Source organism: Rhinolophus ferrumequinum, chromosome 9, assembly GCF_004115265.2.
Source record: "Rhinolophus ferrumequinum isolate MPI-CBG mRhiFer1 chromosome 9, mRhiFer1_v1.p, whole genome shotgun sequence".
Taxonomy (NCBI): Eukaryota; Metazoa; Chordata; class Mammalia; order Chiroptera; family Rhinolophidae; genus Rhinolophus; species Rhinolophus ferrumequinum.
The window spans coordinates 1,586,640-1,612,458 of record NC_046292.1 but is presented as its reverse complement, the minus strand read 5'-3'; the positions used below and the strand labels follow the sequence as shown (position 1 = coordinate 1,612,458).

The window sequence follows — 25,819 nt, the reverse complement described above, 5'->3', positions numbered from 1 at the left end:
CCTCACCCGGGAAACGGGCGGTGGCATCTCTGACTCCAGCCCAGCCTCACGGTCCCCAGGGACACCCACACCCCAGGTACCTGTGGGCAGGCATGCGGCACAGAGCACAAGCCTGTCCCTCTTTCAGAAGGTACGAGAAAGAGTGGACACTCCCTGAGGGAAAGTCTGAAGAAGGCAACGCGGGGGTGGGGGGCAGGCGGGAGGAAGCAGGGGGAGCATGGCCGTGGCACCTTGAAAATGGCCCCAGTGATCCCAGAGATGATGGTGGCTGTCTCATGGGGGGACTGCGCAGCTGGCCCACAGTGGAGGCAGCTGGGCTCACCCTCCTGGCGGCTCCAAGGACAGGCCGACAGGGCAGCCGAGGAGGACGAGGCCTGGGGCTCACCCACCTGTGTGCTCCCCCGCTGACGGAAGACCTACTCACCATCACTGGCGCTCAGAGGCACAGCTGCTGGCTCTGGAAGCTTCCACGGCTTGCTGGTCAGCCCCGTGCCCCAGGCGGCCGTCCTCACTGGTCCAGGAGCAGGAGGGGGGCCCTGGACGTCCAACCCCCAGGACGGACGCTTCCAGTGTAGTGGCAGCCGTGGGACTGAGGGAGCCCGCGGGCGGGCAGGGCAGGTCCCCACCGCGCTGGCAAAAGGGGAAGAGGCTGGGCCGAGAGGGGAAGGGGCTTGGTTAAGTGGCTCTCACCTCAGAACAGGTGTGGGTTCTAAAAACAGAGCCTCTCCAGGTCTGAGCACACGCCCCGGCCGCCCCCTCCGGTGACCTCATTCCTTCCCAAGTTGAGGCCCAACTTGGCCAAGGCTGGGAGACAGGGGCTTAGAACAGCCCCTCAGGGTGGGGGCCGCAAGAGAGGACCTGAGGCGGGGGCTCTGGGGCTGCAGCCGGGAAAGGGAGGAGCAGAGCCAGGAGCCCCGTGCGCAGGCGCCCGCAGGCGGAGGCGGGAGAGTCCGGTACAGGATGGAGAAGGGCCTGCGGGGTGGCTTGGCCCTGCAGTCCTCCCTGGGACCAGGCCTGGGTGCATGCGCACCGCACACCCAACACACCCCATGGTCAGGCTCGGCGGCATGAGACGTCCCAGGCCACCTGGTGCGGGCTGAGCGGAGGGCAGGCTCCTGGGGCTTCTCCGGGAGGTGCGACCGTCTGGGACAGAGGCCGCTGGCCGTTTGTAGAGCAGCGAGAGGAGGATGGGTGGGTGACCACCCCCCTGACCTGGGCTCCATGCTGGCACCAGTGCCTGTCCTCAAGCCCACTCTGCCCAGAGGAGGGGACTTTCGATTTTAAACCACGGACCATGGAGTGTCAACAGTGAACCGGCCCCTGGCTGCCCAGAACACACCCAAAGCAGATGGCACCACCCCCTGGACACGCTCAAGTGACGAATGCACACCTACGAGTCCCCCCTGACCTAACAGAGATGCCCCAGCACCAACTTCAGTCCGCTCAGGCCCTGCTCTCTTGGGCCTGAACCAAGGCTGCTCATGGCACCTGCAGGCCCGGCTGAGTCTCAGATGGCACAGATTCCCCCAGAGCTGTCTGGACCTGACTTTGTCCGAAATCCACACCTGCTGAGTCAGAACCAAGCTGCAGGCAGGCTGCAGCGGCCACCTGCCCAACCCCCTCTCTGAATATGCAGAGGCTGTGCCCAGGGAGGCCCTCAGCAGGTTGGCAGGGCCACCACCAAGGCCTCCTTCTCCCTCAGCTCCCTGCCAGCCTCACGGCCTCACTTCATTTTCCGGAACTAACCCGCATATTCCCCAGACTCTGGGTCGCTCCTGCCCCCCGGGGAACCATGCCGGCTGTGCTCTGCTTTTTCTAGCTTAAGAAGGCCAACTCTCTCCAACCCCGTGAGGGGCCAACGGTGTTACCTCTGTGTTACTGATGAGGAAACTGAGGTACAGAGGGTGATCTGAGCCCAGCCACTGCAGCCTCAGCTGCACACTTTGCCACACCCCAAACTGCCATAGGTACACCTCGACCTTGGTGACTGTATACTCGGCAAACCCCAGATGGTGAGCCCAGGTCTCTCCTGAGAGGTACCTGTCTCTCGGGGCAGCTGTGGGGTGCTCAGGCCACACTGAGCCCGCTGCAGCATTGCTGGGACAAGGACGAGACCATTCTTCTCGTCACGGGCAGAATACAAGGCAGCGGGAAGCCCCTGACCACCTGCCAGCACCCGTCCCAGCACCCCAGCCAGTGCCCAGTAAGCACAAGCCTGAGGACCCCAGGTCCCCATTTCCCAGGCTGGAGGGGGCAGCAGAACCACGAGATGGCCACTTGTGCATGGCAGGGTGGAGACATGGGAGGGGACCTGGTGTGGCAGAGGGGTCCCACAGCCCAGGCCCTAGCCTCGCCCATCCTGGCTCTGTCTCACCCAACATGGGAAATTCCCCCATGCCACCCTAAGAAGGCTCTGACCACGAGTGCTGAGTTACCAGGCACCAAAGCTTCCGCGGCCCCAACCACTGAGAGGAAGAGCAGGAGGGAAGCCCCCAGGCCGTACATGCACAGCCCCTGCCCCCTGCCTGGCCCACGGGATTTTCTCCCAGGGAAACAAGCACGTAGCCTGGCATCCCCACGGTGACAGCAGTAGGGCAAGTCCCCAGCTCCCGACCGCAGGAAGCCAGAAGCTCCCCCTGGTCCCTGCTCACTCCAGCAGCAGTGGACAGCAGCCATCCAAGGCTGTGAGGAAGGTGTGACATTCCTTCTTGGCACACAGCTCAGGGACGCAGTGTTTTCCACGAAACCAGGCTGTTCACGCCAATAAGCGAAATGCTCTCTTGGTCACCGGCATGAAAGTCACCTCCCCATCACCGCACACCAGGGCCCGCTCTCTGCAGGGTCCCTGGCCCTGGCACTGAACCTGCAAGGGGCTGACAGCGCTGCTCTCACTTGCCCAAAGCACCCTCTGACTGACTGACCTACAGATTCTGATCCTGAGAAACACCGTTCACTTCACGTGAATTTATTTTTAAGTCCCTCCATTCCAAGAATTTCACAGCCACCCTAGAGATGCTTAAAAGCACGGGGAAGAGGAAAGGCAGTTGGGAAACTCAGGCGTGTATTGCCCTGGCGCCTCACTGTTCCAGCCCCCCCACTCCCAGGTGCCCACTACCCCACCCCCACCCATGGACCCCCATGGTCCCTGACCCTGGCACTGTGACTTCCCCTCCTGTGGCCACTGTGCTGTGGCAGGGTGCCCCGCCTCCCGCCCTGAGCACTCAGATTTCTAGGTCACCGACAGCCACAGACCACACTGGCTGCGGCCACTGCTTTCCCCAGACCAAGGTCACTGGCCAGAGTCACCACTTCTGTTTGGCACTTCCTGGAACACAGTGGCCTGACCACAGAATCACAGAAGTCCACATGCCCGTGGCAACTTGTAAAAATCCTCAGCGCTCGGGGAAATTTACCAAGATCTCCTTCCTTGTCCCACCTGCTTTCTGCGTAGGCGTGCCGGGGGGACAGGCCAGACCGCACAGCATTCCTGACGCTTCCCTGTGCTTTGGAGCCCATCGACCAGGGCTATTACTCGGCTAGAGTCCAGGAGGGGCAGTTGACATTTGCCCCGTGATTTGCCAGACACCTAATGCTGTCTGCTTCCAACACCAGGCTAACCTGGGCCCTGAGAGGGAGTTGTAGGTGAGGGAGAGGCCTTCTCCCAGCCGGGTCAGGGGGACAGTGACTTGGGAAGTCACTGGTGAGGTCATCAGCCATGCTGACAGTTGTTCCCTGGCTGTCACAGGGCTGGGCAGTGGTTTCCCCGAGGTGAGCAGAAGTCCCAGCCCCAGGGCGGTCTTGCCCTGACCATCTCCTGCACTTTTAGCACCTTTCCTAGACATTAAAAGCCTCACCTTGGGACATCATGTCCCTTCAAGATAAGAGGACGGCAGCATCCCAGCCCACGGCCCCAGGCCCAGAGCCCCCAGAAGACCCCACCGTATGTCAGGCCCCCTGAAGCACGGAGCCCAGGCAGGGGCCGCCTGGCCAGAGGGATGTGCATGACGGCCCGAGAACCATCGCGGAAGCCCCCAGTGAGAGCCCCGCCATCCTGACCGGCACCTGGTTTCTGGTTGCCATGCACTGACAGCAAGTGCTGAGTGTCGTCGGGCTTTTATAACCAAAGGGCACATTTTACCAGAAAATGAAAAGCGAATGCCTGAACAAAGCCCCCAGTGTGCCCATCCCCACGCTCCCTGACTTTCCCTGGACCAGGAGGGCACAGAGCCCTCTCCTGGGGCCCAGTCTGTGGCCCTGGAGTGCTGGTGGCCACCAAGGGGCCCACAGGGCATGGGGACGTGTGGCCAGGAAGGTTTAAGAATGTGTGACGGGTGAGATGGGCACAAACTCCAGGGGGAGTATGCAGCATCCTCTGCTTTGGGGTTCACACTGGGGGCCCTCACCACATGCCCCTAGGGGCCATTTCTCCCTGACCCCTTTAGGGTCTGGACCCAGCTCTGGAGGCACAGGATGGACGGAGGTGGGAGCCTCTTTTTTTTTTTTTTTTTTTTTTTTTAAAATTGGGGAAGGAGAACAGGGGCTTTATTGGGGAACAGTGTGTTTTTCCCAGGACCCATCAGCTCCAAGTCAAGTTGTTGTCCTTCAATGGCGGGCGCAGCTCAGCTCCAAGTCCAGTTGCTGTTTTCAATCTTTAGTTGCAGGGGGCACAGCCCACCACCATCCCACGAGGAAATTGAACCAGCAACCTTGTTGTTAAGAGCTCACGCTCTACCCAACTGAGCCATCCGGCCGCCCCAGTAGGAGCCTCTTGTCACTCACCATCGGGAACCCTCCGGGCCTTTCTCACTGACTCCCACGTGGACCCAAACATATCTGAACGTCCAACCACACACAGGGACTAAGGGGACAGAGAGATGGTGCCTCCAGCCCTGGGAGCCGCTGAGGCCCTCCCTGAAGTGTCTGCTTTCCATCCAGGAGCAGCTCAGGGCTGCGAATCTCGTGTAGGAACATTGCTGCCGCTTCAGGAGACCTGGATCAAATGGCTGCTCGCTCTCTGGGGGGTTGTTGCTATGAGAAGAGACCCCCTCGATCTGAGATCAGGGTGACTCAGCCAGAGTTCAAAAGCAGGAAGCTTCAGGGGTCCAATGGGAGGTGGCTCTTAGCATCTGAGGGTCAGGGAGTGGCAAAGCCAGGCCCAGGTCCCCCCAGGTCTCCAAAACCACCCTGTGGTGGAACGTCACGGGCCCGAGGCCGGCTGCAGGAGCAGAAATAGGGGACACATGCCCGGAAGGGGCACAAGGGGCTGGCCCAGCTTCTTTAGGTGAAAGCGGCCACTGGCTTCCTGAGGAGTCTGCACTGTTGGGGGGGCTGCTCCATGGACTGGTTCAAAGATGTCCCCGAAGCCACACCACGTGGGGGCCACAGCCCCATGGCCTGGCCTGGGTGGGTACATGGCGGTATCTCCCGGCTGGACTCCATCGGAAGCAGACGGGCAGTTCCTGGGGACACGGAGGCACAGTCTCTAACGTCACTCTACCCTGTCCAGCTGGCCCTGGCCAGTCCATGACAGCGACATCTCTGGGCTGCTCCCTAGAGGCCAGGAAGCTTGTCCGCCTTCTCCTCTCACTTCCTGAAGGGTGGGGCTAATATCCCCACTGGAGACCTGAGGACACTGTGTCCTGGAGGTCGCTGCAGGTGGAGGAGCGAGGATTTGAACCCAAGCTGTCAGGTGCAAGGTCTGGATTCCTGGCTGTCCACCACGGCCAGGCTGCAGGGGCAGCCTGACCCAGGGCTTTAATCAGGGGTGGGGGTGCCTGTTTGCCCGTGAGCACCTGCAGCCCAGACACAGCCTCTCAGAACTTGGGAGAGGCAGGTGGGTACCCGTAACCACCACTGGACAAATGGATGGTGGATGGAAGGGCGGGCGGATGAAGTGGTTTGAGCCCGTTGTCACAGCCACTCGGATGAGCCTACTGCCAGTGGTGACAAGTCAACCTCCCGTGCTCCTATTTCCTTAAATCAAAAGCGATGCTGGTGGGGAAAGAGTGGGGCCTCGGGGCGAACGTCCGTCTGATTAGGCTGGGCCTGGAGGCGATGCAATAAAACGCGGAATTTGCAAGTGCCAGACAGGCGGCTTCCTCAAATGTCGTCTGCCGTGGTGGCTGCCCCGGAACAAGCCACTTGGGGAGCAAATGCGCCCCTAGAAAGAGGTGTCTGACCCCGCGCCTGGCAGGGCCACTTCTGTTTCAATGAGGAAACTCCGTCACATAAAGAGGCCGATTGAACAGCATGTGTTTTACGGCCTGGGGACATTTTATTTTTCCTGCGCAGGAACAGGGACAGGCCGCTGTACTCAGAGGGCTCGCACTGCCTTAAATGAGCTTGCCGACCCCCTTGGATGCCAAGTAGGCAAACAGGCTCACGGAGGACGTGGACCCAGGCGGAGGCTGGGGGACCTGGGGGGCCTGGGGGCCCCACAGCCTTCAGCCAACGATGAGCTCCCAGCCAGGAACTACTGTGCAGGCAGCGGGGGCCCAGAGTGCAGGGTCCTCGCACATCTTCTCCAGGCGGGGGCGATGCTGGTGCAGGTGCCACCTTGGGTGCTCAGGCTGGAGCCACAGAGAAATTCCTTCAGGCCACAGACCCCAGGGGGAGTGCAGAGTAGAGGACGGTCTGTAGACGCACTTCATGGCTTCCACCCCAGTCGAAGGTCCAGCTTTATGTTTATTCAAACACATAAGAACACACACGGCGATAGGTCGTGGGGCAGGGGTATTATTGTTTCTGGATTGTTCTCAGTGACTCAGGCCCCAGCTCCCTGATTTAATGCGACAAAGACGCCAGGGCCAGCCTCCCATCTCTCACACACACACATTTCTCAGCCACACAGACCCCTGCATGTATGAGCTGCACGGAGAGCAGCGGCCGAGGTCAGATGGCTACAGCGGCAGAGAGAATGTATGAAATAGACGATCCTGTTAGAAGTTTAGACCTCATAAATCTGAGCCGCGCTGCTGCTGGCTGGCTTTAGAAGGTGAGAGAAACAACATTACGAGGCAAAAAGAATGTAGCATGAAGGCCAAAGCGCAGGGCAGTCACGGGGGACCGAGGAAACACAGCTCGCCGAGAAATTTAGTCTAATCTTCGCTCAGCCACAAGCAGGAGGCCGGACCCCAGTGCCACCAACAGAAATGCATTTCCCTCTCTGGAAAATTGATTTGTCAACAACCAGAGATTTCGTCCAAAGGCATCTCAAGGTTGTTTTTTTTTAAAAAAAAAAAAAAAAAAAACCAGTAAAAACGAGAACTATGGGTAAAGGCCCACACAATCAAGAAACGCTTTTGAAAAAAGTGATTCCAACAGCTGCCGGGGCTGCCGACCTCTCTGGATTGATGGTCTGGAAATGTTGGATTTATACTGTCCGAGGGAACGGGGCAGATGGGGCATTCTTGACTAAGAGTTTATTTGCCAAAAAAAAAATTTAAAAAAATCAAAGTTTGTTTAAATGTCCTCCTATGATCTAAAAACTCCCTCCCACAAACCCAAAATATGTGAATTTCCTCATTTGGGGTTGAGTTGCCTGCCAAGTGCAAGGAAGGACCCTTGACCTGACCCCAATGTGGACAGCAGTTCTCTGTTGGGGCTCCTAGGCCGTGTGAGTGACAGACTGACCCAGAGGGGACTCCCAGCACCCCAGCTTCTGGACCCCCACATGGGGTGCAGCAGGAGCTGCATTGCAGGGTCTTCTTGCTCCATTTTCTGTCTGCCCTCAGGACCACGCCGCTGTGTAGGCAAGCAGCAGCGCTGGGTGGGGCCCCCAGGGAGGAACTGCTCTCCTCCCCCCCACACTTTCCAAGAGGCCCAGGCCCGGTCATTCTCCGCTGGCAGGAGGTCTTGCTGCCCACACAACGAGGACACACAGTCTGAGCATCAGTGTCCTGCAGACTTCGGCTTTGTTCTTTCCTTTTTCTGTCTGTCCTTTAATTTTTCTTTTTTCCCCACTTTCATTGGAGGTGCCAGCTACCATGTCGGGCTGTGGAATTCAGTCACGTAACTGCCTCGCTAGTGGTAATTTCAGAAGCCTTCCCGTTTTCCGCAGAAGTCTCCGGCATGATCTTTAGCTGAATTAACAACATACTTCATAAAAAGAAATAACCAGGGCAAGCACTGACAGATTAAGTCAAGAATCCTTCGTTAGCTCCGAAAGGACGTCTCCACAGTGGAAGGACTTGGTAAAATCATCCCCTGAATAGTGGCAGGTAGGGGACAGTGACGGCCGGGCGAGGCGGGAGGGTCTGCTCTGCACGGCTCTGGGCCCAGCGCTCACAGGTGCCAGCCGACACCGCCGAGGCTCAGCGAGATAAGCCACCAGGGTTCCCCTTGGGCCGCCTGCTCCCAAACAGGACCAAAGTGTCCACATGAAAATACAACAGGCAGAGGCAGGTCAGGCGGGAGGCCGGCAGGGGGAAGACAGGCCAACACGTGCACTCGAGGCATTTCTGCTCTGAGGGTGCATGGAGGCAGGGGTAGGGGGAGACTGCCAGTGAGTGCAGGTCTCTGAACAGGAAGGTCCTAGACTCCTCCACCACTGGAATTTCCTCATTTGGGGTTGAGTTGCAGGGCGCACTCCAGGCTGAAAGGACACTGAGACTGGGGTCGGAACTAGTGACCCTGCCGTCCAGGCTGGCCACCCTGGCTGTGACACTCTGCATGTGGACCTCGCCAGGCAAGCAACTTACAGTTTATAAGCATTCCTACATGCACGAGCACACCCTGAGCATGCCTCAGTTTACCCAACTGTCCCCCACGAGAGGAAGGGATCTGAGAGGTGTACACAAAAAGGGACCCATGCAGAGACAACTGCTTCCCACCCCAAGACACCATGACCTTCAACAGCACCCGTGGACACATTCTGAGGCCCCCCTGAACTAGGCTAAAGGAAGGTGCCAAGCCTGTGTGCACACCAGCAGACTTGGGGCGAGGCATAGAGAGCCTCAGAGCTCCAGAGAAGGTGACCGCCCACCGTCAATCCACAAGTGTGTATGGAGAGCCAGCTTTCAAGGCTGGACAGGCGTCTGGGGCCTGGGGAAGCGTGAGGCTGGGGCGGCCTCAGGCCGTCCCCACAGCCGTGCTCCACTGGGGCCACCGCAGGCCTGGGGGGAGATGCTGGCTGAGGGCCTCCTGCTGCCTGTGCTGAAAACCAGGAAGGTCACCCAGGCACCCAGAGGAGACCTTCCGTGGCCCCTGCCGTGGCCCCAGAAGGCGAGTTGTCATGGGAGCAGGATACTGATGTCCAGGAAGGATGGGGAAGTCCATTCTCAATTCAGTCAGCCCCACGAGGTAGGGGTCACCTGTTTCACAGATGGGAGCACTGGGCTCACAGAAGCCGAGAGAAGCCTGGGTCACAGCTTGCAGGCAGTGAGTGTAGAATTCGGTAGGGGTCTGAGCCCAAAGCCTGTACTGCTCACCCACTCAGCCAGACCATGAGTGCAGACACCTCAGCCGGATTGAGAGTCAGGACCCACCCACTTCATGCAGCTTCTGCTCCTAGACCAGTCCTTCTGCCCCCCAGAGCGGTTTGGTTCTGACCCAGTGAGGCAAAGACACCCCCCACCCCATGAGGCCTCAGAGGCCCCTCAGGTCGTCTGTAGCACCCCGCCAAAACTGCGGGGGCTCATCTTCTCTGTCTCTTCAAGGTCGCAATGCCGCCTGCACATTTGTGGTTTGTGCTCAGTTTCCAACTGGACTTTCGTCCTAGAGGGTCAGTCGGGTCCTGGGTACCAGCCCCCAGAGCACTAGATGTGCCCATGTGCCCTGACAAAGACGGGAATGAGTCGTGGACAGAGGGGTCAGGACGCTCGGTACGTTCCAAAGACGCCGGCTGGCATCTGCAGAGGGACGTGTGGGGGCCACCCGGTGCCTCCACCCAGGGACCCACTGGCTCCCAGTGGACTGCAGACTCCCCGCCTGCCCTCCCTCCACGGCCGGGTCCACTGGGCCTAGCATCTGATTCACAGCGACGCCTGCGAACAGCTGGCTCTGGGAAGTAAGATGCCGCCCTCCAGACTGTTTCTTAAGCACGGGGTGGGGTGGGGTGGGAGACCCAGGTACAAGCACCGGCAGACACGGCCTGGACTCTGATTCCCAAGGGTAACGGCAGAATGGACGGTGCCTCCCTGGCTCAAATGTCCTGGGCCAGCGGCCTCCACTCTGGGGCCGCACCTCAAATTTCGGCGACAGAAGGGCCTCAGAAAGCAGCCCGCTTTATCGGGGGCCTGCGTGAGCTCTGTATTGCGTGGCCCCTGGCCCCCAGAATTCCACGCCTCCCAGGGGGCAGATAATCCCAGGAAGGGCCTCCTGCCAGAGCCAAGGACGGTGCAAAGTGCTTTGTCCAGCGCCGACTGCTTCTGATCCCGAGCTCCGCTCAGGAATCTCCTTACTGGGCCCCAGGGTTCAGATCGAATGTCCCTTTGAAAGGGCCAGACGGGACCCTGTGCCCCTGGGTCGGCATGACACCAGATCCAGCCCGTCCTGCCCGTGCCTTTGGAGGCCACTGCCTGCCCCACCCCAGGGGGAAGGGCCCCAACACCCCAGGGCCCACCTGGACCGGCATCCCAACCAGGGGAGGAGGACAGGCTTTCCCTGCCCGGCAGTTGCTAAGACCCTTTCTCCTGCAGGCAGCCCGTGGTCCTGCACTTGGACTTGGCTGTCCCAGCTTCCCTCTCCTCTTGAGACCCAGTGACAGCCCCCTGAGTGGGCGTCCCCTTTGCCTGCAAGCATGTGCTCCATCTGCTATCTATGTGTCAGTCCCCTAACCATCCAAGACTAAAACCAGAGTCTGGTTCATGGAGTCATGTCTGTGTACACAGAGCGCTGTGTGCACACACTGCATTGTGTGACTGTGCAGGTTGTGCTGTACGTGTGTCAATTGCACATATAAGTGTGTATACCTGTGGGGGGGTGTGCGTGTTTGTGCACACACTGATTACAGTGAAGCCCCACTATCCCATGGGTCCCTGAGTGAGTCCTAAGTGTGTCCACCTGGATGACACCGAAGACACATTGTCAAGAGTCAGAACATAAGCTGGATGATGGCAGAGCAAGGGGAAACAGCTTCCCCCATTTCATCTCTGGGACTTGCCAGTCAACACCCCAAAATCCCCTGGAAGAAAACTAAGCAAGAGACCCCAGGAGACAGGGTCTAACACTCCCAAACCCCGCACCATGGGCTGGTGGGCAGGAGGCTCTTCTCCTCCCGAACGCTGGGTGGATGGAGCCCCACACCCAGGGAAGATGCCTGCCCAAGTCACGCAGATAGCACACTGCCCGAGTTGCCCAGACAACCCGCCGGCCTGCAGCTCCTCCAGCCAGACGCCTCCACCCACGTCGGCGCAGACTTGCAAGGAGACCAGACCCCTATCGCTGGGATTCGTTTGCTGTCCCCTCCTCAAAATATTTTGGACGAGCTTTTAAACCTATAGGCCACAGCCAGAGGCCCCGGGAGACGGCTCAGCCCTACACACTCCCACAAAATCTGCCTTCGGCCAGGTGCAAAAAAAGTTCCAGAAACCCAAAATAGCTGTTAACAATGACAGAATGGCAGCCTCGGTCGCGCAGACAATATCAGAGACCAACGTCCCATGCTCAAGTGCCCTGAAGTGCCCCCACCCTCACTCCCTACCCGAGGCCTCAGTCTCTTCCCGCCCCCCCCCCATTTGAACCAGTCAGAAATGTCGGGCAAGGGACAGAGAAAGTGGGGACCGTGTATGATGGGGGACACAGGTGCTTACCCCCGTCCAGCACATAGATCTCATTTTATCTCCCAACCACCCCCAGGCTGGCCCTTCTGGACTGACGGGGTGAAGGCACCCACTCCAGCTGTCACAGCTTGGAGGGGACAGGTGGAACAGGACCCCACATCTGCCTCACCATTTCTGGAGAAACACCCCCAGCCCTGTAGGCCAGGCTGAAGGTCCGGGGAAGGAGCACATGACACTGGCCACCAGTCCCTTCTCTGTCCATACCCAGCAGAGGGGGGACTGATCAGAGAGTCCAAGAGCTGGCACGTGTCCCCCAACCTCAGCCCAGGGAGGGGTGTAGGATGCCTCCTGAGGGCGCCCATCTCCTCTTCTCTAAAACTCAATCTACCCTTAGCTGTGGGCCTTCTCAGAAGGGCCTTCTCAGAACCTTCTCAGATAAGGTTCCCTGCTTATCTGCAAGTCTCCTGCCCATCTCGGCCTTGGCGGAGGGGGACTTCGGACCAAGGTCTGGGCCATTATCCCTCTGACACCAGTCAAGCTGGCCTGGAGGTGGTCTCAAGGGACCCACAGGGGACCTGCTTCTCCTGAAAATCACAGGGAGCAGAAAATCTCCCTTGGGTGGGGCCCCACAGGCTTCTACCACACTCGGAAGGTAACACCACCCCGGCCACCTTCCCTTTGCCCGGTGGCACAGGGGCCCTAGGGCCAACACTCAGCCGGCAGGTGGGCCCATCAGGTTCCTCTGGTTTGGTCCGAAGCCAGCTAAAGTGAGGATACAGCTCAGCGCAGCTGGAATTCGGGACGTACAGACCAAGAGCCGGCTGGTGCAGATGCACTCAACACTGTGGCATCTCGGGCGCTGGAGGGACAAGGTGTGTGAAGAGGCCTGCAGTGGCCAACAGGGACGCTCACCACCGTGACAGGAGCCGGGCTTCACCACCCAGCGCTGCCTGCTGGCCCGGGCCCTGAGGGCCTCTGCCTCTGGGCCGGGCAGGGAAGGAGAGTTTTGCTTTTACAAATTATGTGGGTGTCACGGGCTTCCAGGACGGATGTCATCGTGATGCAGGCCCCAAGGTGGCCGCCCCTCCCCTGCACCCTGTGGCCAGCCTATGCCCACTTGCCAGGGACTACCACCCTGGGATGGAACCAGCGCTGTGATCACAGGTCCCCAGGGGGCCCACAGCTGTCCTGGAGGTCCCGATGTCCTTGAAAACCCACTGCGCTGAGCTGTCTGTGGACCATTTCCCTGTAATCCTCCAGCAGTCGGTAGGCCCTGCAGGTGACGCCAAGTATTATTCTACCCTGTTGAATAAAGAATCGGGGGTTCTTTGTCAGAAAACGCAAGGCCGCATTCTTCCACGCCCGGCCCTCTCCCTCACTCTGTCCTGCTGAGTCTGTGGGTCAAGGAGGGGGACTCCCGAGGGGCAGCGGGACCCCGGTTGCGGTAATGGGCTTCTCACCCTCCCCGTGCCCATCAGCGCCCCCTCCCCTTTGAACGAGGGTAGTCTGTCAGCACTGGAGGCAACCTAAAACCCAGGGTAAAAGGAGAACTTGGAGCAAAGAAAGATCCCTTATCCAGGCTGCCAGCCTGGGGACCCGGCGGGGCGGCCGAGATGGGCTTCGAACCGCGATCCCCGCCGTAATTAGCAGATGAGATTCAATAGCACACAGCAGCTTTGAGCGGCTTTATCTAACCTTTGGAAGGTAAGATTAACACCTTCGATGGAAAGAAAGTTAAGCCTGGGGGCCCCCATGCTTTGCAATTCTGATTCTCAGCCGTGAAACGAGAGCCCCCCTTGGGCCAGCTATCTGCCCCCTGATTTCTGAGCATTCTTTCTCTCCAGTGGTTTTTTTTTTCCAGCTCTTTTGTTCATAAGGACACTCAGCCAAACGTGCAGCCACTAAAACTCCACCCCCTCTCCATCACACACATGCTCACGTACACGCACATGCACACACACGAGCTCCCGGGACACGGGGAGAATTGCGAATGTCAGGGGCCAGGACCCCCATCTCACCCAACTTCTTATCAGAGACGCCAGGTCTCCACGGGCTCTGTGGAAATAGGAAAAACCTTCCATTGCCCCAGGTTTACTTGTTGCCACTCAGATTTCATTTACCCGGAAGAAGCCAGGAACCGCGGTCCTCGGCGCAGAAACCCCTGGTCAGCCCTGCAGTGGGCCACTCGATGTTTTAAAAAAATGGTGGTCAGCACAGCCTGTGAAGTGGACTCTGGGAGACACCCAGACAGAGCCCAGAGCATCTCAGTGGGCCTTATTTTTTAAGTCACGTCAAATCACTTCCAGGGAAAAATTGATCTGTCTCTGATAGCTTTTCCTCCTGCTAACGTGATAAATAAATAATTAGCCACATTGTCGGGCTGTTTCATTAAATAAAAGGATGGCTAGATGGACCGAGATAGAGAACGCGATAAAAACGGCGGAGTCGGGCTGTACACCCCCCAATGTTTCCTGACACCATTTGTATTCTGTCAGTCACTAGCTTTATGTCCAGCCCAAGCTGGGAACTGAATACCCTATTCAGAGAGGTCCTCCCAGGCGTGTTATTGCAATTTAATATTTTCGCACACAGACACATCATTATCTCGGAACCTGACACTGGCAGCATAATTCTGTAATTTTTCAAGAGGGCCTAATTTTTCTAAATGTGAGCACTAGGGCCCCGGATTATCTAAACAACCCCCTCTCCTCTTTGTTTCTTCTAGGGGGTTATAAACGTGCGGGAAAGTGCAGACACTCCTCTCGCCACCTTTGAACTTCAGTCTCTTCTCCCAGCACAACCAGCTGCAAACGACTCGGGCCCGGCTGCTGCAGTCACGGTCAGACACCACGGAGAGCTAAGCAGTGGGAGGGGGGCAGTGAAAGTGAGGGGCTACTTGCAAAGCACAAGTGGTCACGAACGGTCCATGTCACTGACAAACAACAGCAAAACCAGCCTGAGGGTAAGTCTCAGACCTCAGACCCATGCTTGCACACAGGTGCATGTGCACGCATACATGTGAACACACAGCACACATGAAAACACATGACTGTGGACATGGCTGTGCTCTCCCTGGAGACCACCCCAGCATGTTGACCAGATGAAGGGTCAGTGTCAGTGTTTCCTGCACGCAGCGTCATTTCGGGCCAACAAACGCTCCTGGTTTTCAGGCAGTTCAAGAATGCACGGGTGTTTCCAGGAATGAGAGCTGTGAGTGATTTACATGGAAGGCCCGATTTCCCAGGGAGGTGACGAGCAGGTGGCAGGTGGCACAGGTGAGGAAGGTGGCACAGCCGGTGGGCACCGTGCCCCGTGCTGGTTGCTACAGCCTAAAGCAGCTCAGTGTTTACCGAGCAATGGACGTTCTCTGGGTCATAAACTCCCTTCCAAAAGGGGTCCCGGGAGCCTCCAGCAGCGTGGTGAGGTCCCCCACACTGACACCCCAGAACTAGTCCCCAGGACCACCTGGGGGTTAACCCTGATGCCAGGTACATGGCTCAAGGCTGGGCCAGCAGGGCAGCCAATGGGGAGAGGAGTGACCAGCAGCCACTTCTGAATGTAGGGGCTGGAAATGGTTGTCAGGGCACCACCAGCCAGAGACGCTGGTTTCCATCCAGTACAGTGAAGACCTCCTCACATCGCTTTTCCCAGACGGACGGACGGAGGGCGAAACCGCCTCCGTGGGAACGTGTGAGTCCTGGGGCGATGGCCTCACTCTGAACCTTCACGGAGGGAGCGTCACCTGAGGGCACAGAAGTGCCAGGGAGTGACAGAGGCTCTGGACCAGACGGCAGGCGGGAGGGGGAGGTGACAGGGCTCAACGAGGAGTGATGGCCAGGGCTTCGCCCAGCAGCACAGTGACTTTCCTGGGGTCACCGTGGGGCTCGTACCCTGCACAGCGTTCTTAGTTTGTGTTTAAATGTTTTATGGGCCAATGTGACCGGGGCCTCTCTGACGGGGCTGTAACCGTCCGTCGAGCGGATACCTACGTGTGCGTGTTTTCAGTGCACGCCCCTTTCCCTCGGAGAGGCACCCGGAAAGACTGATGGCAGTCTGTTATGTAAGTCTGCATTAACGCACGGTATTGACTGCCTGCGTCTGCGTGTAGACACGGGGATTCCACCGTGTCACAGGAAAGAGTTCCCGGCCATATTCCCTTTCCATTCCTCACACGCCCACCTGGCACTTTAGCCATGTGCTGAAATGTTGGGGTGCCCTGCCTGCCACCAACCAGAGGAAGGCTACGCAAACTGCATCTGAGCCACTGAGTTTAGGTAGAGAGGTAGGTGGAGAGGAAGAGGTCCCAGAAGCACACAGGTGTGTGAGCTCCCGGCCCGCCTCCCTCCCTCCTTTCTGCCCTCTTTCTCTGCCTTTCTAATCTGAAAGACAGCAGCTAGTTTTGGGGGATGGGGAGGCTCTGGCAAACCCTCCACCAGCACAGAGGCCAGGCCAGGGATGGGGACAGCGGGTTGTCCTCAAGGTGCTGGGGTTGGGGGTGGCCTGCTGGGCGGAATCTGGATTTCTCCCCTTCCCAACAGTTTGGACACAGAGGCCCAGACTCCGGGATAAGGACCTGCTAGCCACTGAGGATCAGAGGGTCTCCTGGGCATCTGTGAACCCCCAGACGAGCCACACTGGCCAGAACATGGTGGCATGACCACACTTCCTCTGGATGCCCCCTCCCCGAGGGAGCAGGTCTCAGGGCCCCATATGCAGTAGGCCCACGGACCACGTGCTGCGCTCCGGGGCCAGAGATGAAGGGACAGATGGACTAGAGCCGCATAAACAACAGAAGACCCCCCATCCCCTGTAGGAACTGAGAGGCCTCTGATAAGAAGGGGCTGGCAGATGCCCACAGCTGTTTAGACCCTGAAGAAAGATGCAAGGATGGAAAAGGCCCAGCGTGGTGGAAGGGCCAGGAAGGCGGCCAGAGGGAGTCAGGGGCCTGTGAGCATGGCGAGTACCTGGCCACCCGGCAGAGGGGCTGACCTGGGCCGAGAATCTGTGCTCCCCAATCTGAAAGTAAAATCTGGAGCTAAGGATCCCGTGTGTGTTTCAGGTCAGGACTGAGCTGGATGGCAGCATCCAAACGGATGCTTAGCTGCAGCCAGGCAGTCCGGTGAGCGGCAGGGCTTTGTGACAGGGCACCCGGGGCAGCTACTGCAACACCGGGGGAGGCGGGGGGAGGGGGCTGGGGTGCGCACCCTCCACCTGGCCTCTGCACCCCCTACAGGACCCGCAGATGGCCCCCATAAAGGCTGGGGAGGAAGGCCGAGGACTGACAAAGCATTTTCCCACGTAGGCCAAGGAGAGAAAACCAAAACTCAGTTCTGACTGCCTGTCTGATTGGAGTGGGATTCAGCTGCCATTCTGACTGCCCCAGGACACCCCAACAAACACCATTCTGGACCCTTCCAGAACCTTCTGTGGAGTCATCCCTGCTTGAGGCTGGGAGTGAAGGCGCATGAGGTACAAATGAACACACATACATACATTGCAACCCTTCAACCAAGTCATAGCTCACTTTTATTCTCCCAAATGCCTTCCCTTTCCTTGATTTTGCAAAGGTGACTGGTGGCAAGGGGGCGAGGGGTGCCGTGCTGGCAAAGCCGGATCCAGGCGGGGTGTGGGGACCTGGGAGTGGGACGCCACGCCATGCAGAGCTGGAGCGAACTGAGTGCCCCCAGCCCTGTCCCAGGGCGGCTGGCTGCAGGGCTCCATGTGAGGCCCCTGCGGCAGCATCCAGGGCACCCACGGCCCAGAGCTGGAGATTTGCACGAAGCATTTGGTTTTGTTATTCTTTCTAAAGTAAGAAAGTAGACAAAGCCATTAATTTCTCAACTCGGCAGCTCACCAAAAGGAAAGCAAACCACAAGCCTGGGGACCCACCCTGGGCATAAGGAGGTCACCTCCACGGGGTGTGGTCCTAGAGCCAGGTATCTGGGGAGACCTGGCCCAGGTCCTCCCTGCCCAGCCCCACCAGCCACCCCCTGAGAAGCAGGAGGGAGCTTCAGACCCAAAGATGGGGTGCTGTGCCCCCTAATGCCCCACCATCACCCTGCATTGAAAGTTATCATAGAATAGAAATTTTGTGTCGAAAGGAAACAATGAAATCTACGTAAATCTATTTACGTAGGTGAGTCAGGAGGCTACGGGGCAGGGCGAGGGGATAGTCCTCGATGTGGCCAGAAACGCCCAAGGATATTTCTGGGAACCCCCTAAGAAAACCCAGGTAAGGGCTGGGAACCCCTCTCCTCCCACATCAGCAGGACAGCAGTCCTGGTACCAGGCCTCAGAACAAGCCCACTAAGGTCTTTTCTTCCTGTTAATGACTCTGGGCACTCCCTGGGGTGGGGCAGGGGACAGACCCTTAGAAGATACCCAAGGCCTCTACACGGGGACAGTGGCAGCGGGCAGGGAGGCTGAGACCCTGGGTCTTTGCTCTTCCACTGCTAACTGTGGTCCCTCACCACCTCCATACTGGGGACAGGCCAACGGCCAGCTGTCGGGCTTTCAGCAATACAAGTCAGGTCTCGGCATGACATACCTCAACCAGGAGACAGACCGCCAGAGGAGCCCACAGTCTGCACAACACCCTTCCCCAAAGGCCCAGCTAACCATCTCTAGCCACACACCCAAGGGAGCAAGGGGCAAGCGGCCCCCATCACCTGCCTCATGGGCCGCAGAGCCGGCTCAGGCTGGTCCAGGACTCCGCTGATAAGGCAGATCCCAACACACACTGGGGCATGCCCTCCACACCCACGCTCAACGGCGTGCGAACTGGAGGCGCACACCGTCTGGAAGTGTATTATCCGCCGAGAAGCAATGAATTCCCTCTGTCTCGTGAACCCCCTAGCTGAGTTCATTCTGCAGAACTGGGCAGGTTCAGAAAGCAGTGTTCGGTCACTGGTTCTCTGGCTTCCCCCGAGCAGGGTGGCAGAGGTGAGCAGAGCACAGGTAGTCCTTCACTTCCCCAGGTGGGAGCTCGGGAACACAGTCAGTGGGAGGTTTTCCTCCCACGCCTGTAAGGCTCTATGTGTTTATGGAGCCCTCCTCCCATATGAGAGGCCAGAGGGGAAGTTAGGGGAACCCAGGACTTGGCAGCACCAGCCTCTGGGGTCCCTTCTGACCTGGCGAACTTCAGATGCGTCTGTCACTGCACCAAATATTCCACCGCAAGAGCGGGGTCCGGTCAGAATGAAAAAATGAGCCCGCGCTCACTAGGCTTGTTTACAGCCAGTCCCCACTGCCTCCACCTTGAAAGAGGAGGGCTTGGAGTTGGGAATGGCATATACGTCAGGATGCAGGACGTACACGGGACAACGCGCAGCCTTATTCAGAGGAGATAAAATATTCACCAGGACCCAGCCCTGTTTTCAAATGATTATAAATTATTTTAACAGTGCATTTGCAAAGGGTTATAAAAACAGCCATAATATATTTTTTTCCTTAGATTCTAGAATTACCAGTGTGACAGCTAATGCAATAATGATTTGTTTCAAATGCCAGTGTTTAAGCTGTATAAAGCTGATTTTATACATTTTTCCAGTAGGCCGCATTGTAGTTAATGAAATTAAACACACCAATCGCATTTGTCCCCAGGGGACGAGGAACTGAACACACCACTGGTTTATTTTTTTATTAAAATAAATTGCAGCCGGCAAGACGGACTAATTGCATACAGAATTGAAAAAGCAACATTCCATTGATATAATTAAGCCAATTTTCATGGACAGAAATAGTTATAGTGGATATAAAATAAGCAAAGCCTTCACCAGATTCTAACTTCCCTCCTGTTTTGCACAGAATGTTAACTATTAAACAAACATGGATCTGGGAGCAGGGCACTCCTCTCTGCGAGCCCAAGGGAGGACATCGTTCCTCAGAGTCTCGGGAGAGACCGGATCCCAGAGGACCTGATGGCAAAAGCCCGAGACGGAGGGTGGTCAGGGCAGGAAGAGGCTGCCCTGCATCGCCCTGGGCCCACAGAGCTGGGGAGAACTAGGTGGCCCCAAACTGCCACCGGTGGCCCTGGCCGTAGCCTAGGAAATGCCCACACTTGAGGAACAGCGGCCGGCCCAGGCAGGACCAGCAACTGAGCTGCCAGTTCCCTCTGCCCTGTGGTCAGGTCCACACAGAGGCAGCTCCACCTCTCCCTGATTGTCTAAGGGGAGGGGCGGAGATTATTTCCCTCCAGACTTGGGGTGGGGGTGGGGGGGTGAGCAGATAGGTCCTACACCTCCTGAATTCACTCAGGTAAAAGGCACTAAGTGGGGGGGTGCAGGCAAGTGGTGGGCACTCCGCGCTTCTGCACCTGCTCTTAGACATGGACACACAGACCAGGGGCTGGAGAAGCCAGAGCCAGGCCTCCCGCCTCGCCTGCTGTGTGGGGAGAACAGCGGAGAGTCCAGACCTGGGAGGAGGAAAAACCCAGCCTGCGGGAGGCTGTGTTGCATCCACAAGCTGTAAGCACAGTGAAGCCTTGCTTGTTTTTTAAGAGCAGACCTGTTACAAGCTGAGCACTGGCCTTGGGAAAATGTTTAAACACAGACACATTTAAAAAAATCCTATGGAAATACCTGCAGCTTGCAGTGTGGGGTACAGGGGTTGCTAAATAAGAAAGTGGGGAGGGCTTTACGTGAGTGACTTTCAGTTTCACCCTCAACTTGCTGTGTGATCTGCAGGGGTTACTTGACCTCTCTGTCTCTGTGCCTTGGTTTTCTTACCCCTCAAAAATGGTGCCAGATACGCAACACTCCAGCCTCCTCAGGGTCAGTGAAGGGGAATGGGGTCATGTCTTCCACGTGGACCATAGTGACCTCTAAAGGAACCCTGACCTTCTCCCTGGAGGCTGCCGCATCGGCAGGGGCCAGGGACCGGAGCATGGACTCTGGCTCAGGCTGCAGCCTGTTCCGGCCTCCCCAGGCAGGCAGGTGCGTGGAGCGAATGCCAGGGCCCACACATCACCTCGGGGAAGCTGCACCAGCTAACGCGGCCCAGGGAGCTGGGGTTCGATCCCGGAAAGCCCAACCTCCACCTTCCACCTCGGTCCGCTCCACACCGTCTCCTCCTCCCCCACTGCCCCGTTTAGACCCACGCTCCCACCCCATCCGGCCTCTCTCTGCACCCAGGTCTGAGAAGCGACTGCGAACGGAACATGGGCCAGCCGCCCGCGGAGTCTGCACCAGGGTCGACAGTCGAGGGATCCGGGCGAGGAACCCACCCTTCTCTGTCCAGGAAGCCAAGGGGCAGAGACACTTGGGGCCGGACCGCAGCCCAGGAGGTGAAGGGAGCTATACTCGCTGCGCTGGGGCCAGAGGCGCCTGGGCGCATCCATCGCCATGAACCGGCTGCCGGGTGTAGACGCGAGCACTGCTCCCTCCGCGCGGTTGTTGGCCGCGACTTTGTGTGCGGAGAACCCGGAGCCGCTGCGGTAATCGTCGGCTCAGCTGGGGTTCCCAGGCCCCGCGCGGTGGGCCCGCGCTGTCTGGAGCCCTGGGCCACCCGAGTGAGTCTGCGCCCGCGGCCACCCTTCTACCCGCAGCGAGGCCCGGCGCTCCCTTCGCTGCGAGAAGTTCTCTCTCCCTCATGGGGACGGCGTCCTGGCCGTTCCCTGTCCTCCTGCGCCGGCGACATGAGCTGCGGTGTCCAAGACTTGTTACACGGGTTTGATTCAAACCCTGATAAATTGTATTTAGCACTATTTGAAATTTTTAAACGAAATTATTCAAAAGATTTTTAATCCTGGATAATTTTTGTTGAAACTCTAATTATACATCACCTTAATTACCAGCCCCAGCCCCCCAAGGATCCCTAATTGCCTCCGAATTGAATAAAATGGGGCTAATCACGCCCAAAGTGGCCCAGAGAGCTGGCTGGCCTCTCCTAGGAGCCCGGTGGGGGGAGCCCCCCCACCCCCCCACCAGCACCTAGCCTCTTAACAGAAAAAGGTACCAGGTCCCATGCCCTGCTCTCTGCTCAGAAGGGGAACCCAGGGTGCCCGGGAGCCGCGGGCAGGGCGGTGGGGGAGGCCTAGCCGGCACCTGCTGTGCGATAGTAGCACACAGGAAAAGCAGGCAGCGCTGGAGGAGCATTGGGTGTTGGGGGCCATAGAGTGCAGCTCCCCTTCTCTGAGGAGCCCGCTGGGAGGTCACTCCACAAACAGGATTTGGTACCCCCCCTGCCTTCCTCTAGAAGGCCCCCAGCCACGGCACACCCGCCAGCAGAGCGCGAAATCAGCCTTGGGGCCTCTGCGCACCGAGGCAGGGCCCCTGGCCTTGGCCGGCAGCCCTGCACCCCGCCCCTCCACCGCTGCCTCCGCGTTTTCGCCCGAAGCGGGCTAGACGCTCCAGTCCCACCGGACAGTTCCTGGCGCTGCTACCCTACCAGGCGTGCAAACAGGAGGCTGCTGCCCAGCTCCAGGGAAAGGAATGGTGGAAAGGCAGACTTTCCGCGGGTGGGAGAAGGGCAGGGGCCAGCAGAGAGGGAGCCTGGCCTGTTTCCGAGGTGGAGGGGGAAGAAGGAAGGGGCTGGGAGCTCAGCCTGCAGCCTGGCTCCCCCACCCTGTCACATACACCTTTCTCACACACATCACCCTGAAACACACACAAGACACATGAAAAGCCACATCTAGCAGAGGTCGCAGGCCCCACCTTCACTCCAGGGGCTAGGCAGCAGTCATTCATAGGCCACCATCCCCAGACCCAGGATATGCAGGGTCTGAGACCCTGGGATCTGTCACCTCCAAGGGGACTAGGCCTCAGGGGCTGCTCGGATGGAGCCCCTGGCTGGGCACAGTCTCTTGGGGCCCATCGTTCCCTGCACAGAGGTCAGGAGGGACCACAACTGTGTTGACCCCCTACCTGCCCACCTGGCTCACAACACAGGCAGAAACACAAAGCTTTTGTCAGGCATTTTGTTTTTAAATGTTCCGCAGGGACAGCCCTATTTCCCCACAGGACGGCCCTGCCCCAGCCTATGTGAGGGGACCCTGGACACGACCTGTGACCCTCACTCTACCTCCTGCCTCCCAAGCCCAGGTTGAGGAGGTGGTGGGTTTCCCAGCAGCTGAACAGCAGCCCAGTAGCCTCTGCCCTTGGAAAGCTCACCTCAGAGCCCCCAGTGGGGGACCACGGAGTGCAGGCCCAGCAAGACAGACCCCCTGGAGTGGGGTCCTGGGGAAACACAAACGAAATTACAGCCCCAGAGGCACCCTCTGGTGCAGCCCCCCAAGCTCAGAGTCAGGCGGTCACACACACCCACCTGGTAGTCCTTCCCTGCCCAGCACATGGCTGCAGGCACAGCCCAGCCCTGCACACTGGCCTTGTAACTATGACCTCTCCCCGCCAGCCCCAGGCCCTGGCTCTGGCCGCTATGTGGCCTAGAGGGGGAGGTTCTGTTGGTGGCCCTGAGCTGCCCTCTGCCTGGGATTCAGGTAATAGAGTCAGGTCCCCTGGGATATCCACATCTGCTTAAAATATTGTCCACTGAAATGAAATTCCTCAGCGGGTCCTGAGCTCTGTTGTCAGGCAGGCAGCCGCGTTTCTGTGCCTGCTTCAGCCACCACCTTTTTTGGGGGGGGGCTTGGGGCAGCTGTCCCAGCTGTGGGGCCCAAGAGGGAGGGGTCCCCAATGTTTGCCCTGGTGTGGGCTCCACCTGGTCTGGGCCTGACAGACCTGCTCGCCTGTGCTTTTTCTCACTAAAGACTCCCAGGAAGGGGAAACCTGTGTGCCGCCCTACCCTTGGTCCTGTCCTCTGGCCTCCAGGCTACGCTGGAGGCTGCCAGCCACCATCTAGGTCCTGAGCAGAACCTGGCCTGGGCAACCTTCCCCACCTGGCAGAGGTGGGGCAGACAGAGAGCCGAAGGCCAGAATGGTGGCCAGACTGGCCGCCTGCTGGGGGCATGGGAAGTTTCCCTGCCGCCAGGCACGCTGAGCGCCACTCGCTTGCAGCGAAGACCAGGAAAGAGCGCGGCCACTTTTCACATTCTCTCTCCAGCTTCAGGCCCTTCCTCAGAGAGCCTGACCCAGGAGGCTGGCAGCCTGAACCGAGACTCTGAGGGGGCCCACACTGCACACAGACCCCAACATGCACACCAACACGCACACCCCACGCCCCTGCCGGCTGTCAGGTAGCGCGTGCACAGCCGGGCCAACCCCGAACCGGGGGCCTTGTTCGCACCAAGAGGGGCCAGAGGTTACGAGAGAGAAGCGGGGGAGGCCGAGGCCAGAAGCCCTGGGCAGAGGAGACTGGCTGAAAAGCGGCGGCGCCTTCCCGAAGGGCCCCAAAAGCCACCGGCGGAGTGCAGGGGAGTCCCGCATAGGCTGCTTTTCCCCGGCGAGCTAGACACGCGGCCTACGACCGCGGGGTCGCTGTCGGGCCGAGCCGCGCCAATACCGAACCCGGAGAGCAGAACTTCTTCCCCAAACTGTCGGGAGTTTCGCGCCCAGCGGGCTCACGCTTAGGGTCGGCCCTGAGTGCTGCGAGGCCCGGCCGGGTCAGGCCGAGGAGGAGCGGGCTGAACTGCCTGGTGGTCGGGCAGGGTTCCCAAGAGGAGTAGGACGCGCGCCCCTTCCGCCAGTGGGCCGGCGGCCGGCAGAGAAGCGGGCAGCGAGAGCAGGAGGCGCCGATTCCGCTCCGCGCGGCGCTCTCCGCTTCGCTGCAGCCGGGCCTCGGCCAGGGCTGCGGGAGCCGCACTCTCGCGGCTGCGCCGCCGCCCCCACCTGCACGCCACTCGGGCCCGTGGGCCTCCCGGCCGATGGCGCTGGCGCTGGGGCGCGGAGGGCGCACGGGTGGCCCCGAGGCGCAGCGGCGGGCGGTAGCGCAGGCAGCGGGAGCACTCGGCTGGCGGCGAGGACCCGGAGGCGGAGGGCTGGGCGCGCGGAGCCCGGGGCTCGGCCCGAGACGGAGCGAAAGAGAAAGTAAGGCCGGGAACCGGGCAGTCTCGCCGGGGGCAGCTCTATTCCCGCCGGGCCTCACGGCTGTGCCAGGCGAAGGGGTGCAGGAGGGTCCGAGCGGGGCGGAGGGTGGTGGCGGCAGCGGCGGGTCGGAAGGCGGCCGGGTGGGGACACTCCTGCCGGAGGCACCGGCGCCTGGGCGGCCCGCGTGGGCTGCCGGAGTCACAGAGGAGCGCCCTCCGCCGCGCGGGACACCAGTGGGAATAAACTTCACGACCATAGTTCCAAGCCCAGGAAAACGTCTCCATTTTGCTTCCCAAGTGGCTGTGGCTGTCCTGCTTTCGCCACCCGTGCCCTCGCGCCCGCGGAGCCGGTGGGCGCCGGCCCGCGCCCCCTCCTCCGCCCCCTCCCCGGCTCGGGGTCTCCCTCCTCTGCGCCCGGCTGGCCGACGCCAAAGGCGGTGCTCTAGCGCCCACTATTTCAAAAGCCCGGAATATGATTTGACCAGGGCTGAGAGCCACTCGGAGAGAGAGAGGGAGAGAGCGAGCGAGGAGGAAAAAGTTGCTCTCCCCTTTCGTCAACTTTTCGCTAACTTTCGCTTTTCGCTCCCCTCCACCCCCAGCCCTCCCCCTCCGCCCCCCTCCCTGGCCCCCACCGCGCGCCTCGGGTTCCCGGGCCCGAGCGCCTGACGGGGGGGAGGGGGTTCAGCGAGGAGGGGGCCGGCGCCTGCGGGGAGCGCGCGGCCCGGGCGCCCCGAGCCTCCGCGCCGAGCCCGGCCGCCCGGAGCGCGAGAGGCGGAGCAGCCCCCGGGCCGCGCGGCCGATGTGGGGGCCAGGAGCCTGAGGCGCGCCGGCCTCGCCCCGACGCGCACCCCTGGCCCGGACGCCCGGGCCCCGAGGCCCGGGCCGGTTGGCGCGGCGCGGCCGAGCGCAGGAGACTTACTTTTGGCTAGCTTCCTCGCCCTCGCCTTGGATCGCATGGTGTCGGCTCGCGGAATCTCTCTCCTCCTCCTTGAGTCCAGAAGCAGCTACACACTATCTTCATCTCCCCAGCATTGTCAGTTTGGACACCTTCGCACATGCGCACAGAGCACTCAATCTGACACCCCTCGCCGGGGCCAAAAAAACTTTGCAATGTATTCATCATCCTCATCGTCGCGCTGCCGCCGCCGCCCGCCGCCTCGGCGCGGGATTGGGGGGCTCT

The 25,819-nt window shown here is 59.5% G+C and overlaps 1 protein-coding gene across 2 annotated transcripts in view; it reads right to left on the bottom strand.

Annotated features, from left to right (window-relative positions):
* PRDM16 (PR/SET domain 16) overlaps window positions 1-25,675 on the bottom strand; it is a 313,325-nt gene extending 287,650 nt beyond the window's left edge. For both annotated transcript variants that reach the window (XM_033114847.1, XM_033114848.1), the window contains exon 1: window positions 25,559-25,675. In XM_033114847.1, coding sequence (XP_032970738.1) covers window positions 25,559-25,595 — 37 coding nt within the window. In that variant the 5' untranslated portion in view covers window positions 25,596-25,675. The remainder of the gene's footprint in view (window positions 1-25,558) is intronic.
* Window positions 25,676-25,819: the final 144 nt, after the last annotated feature.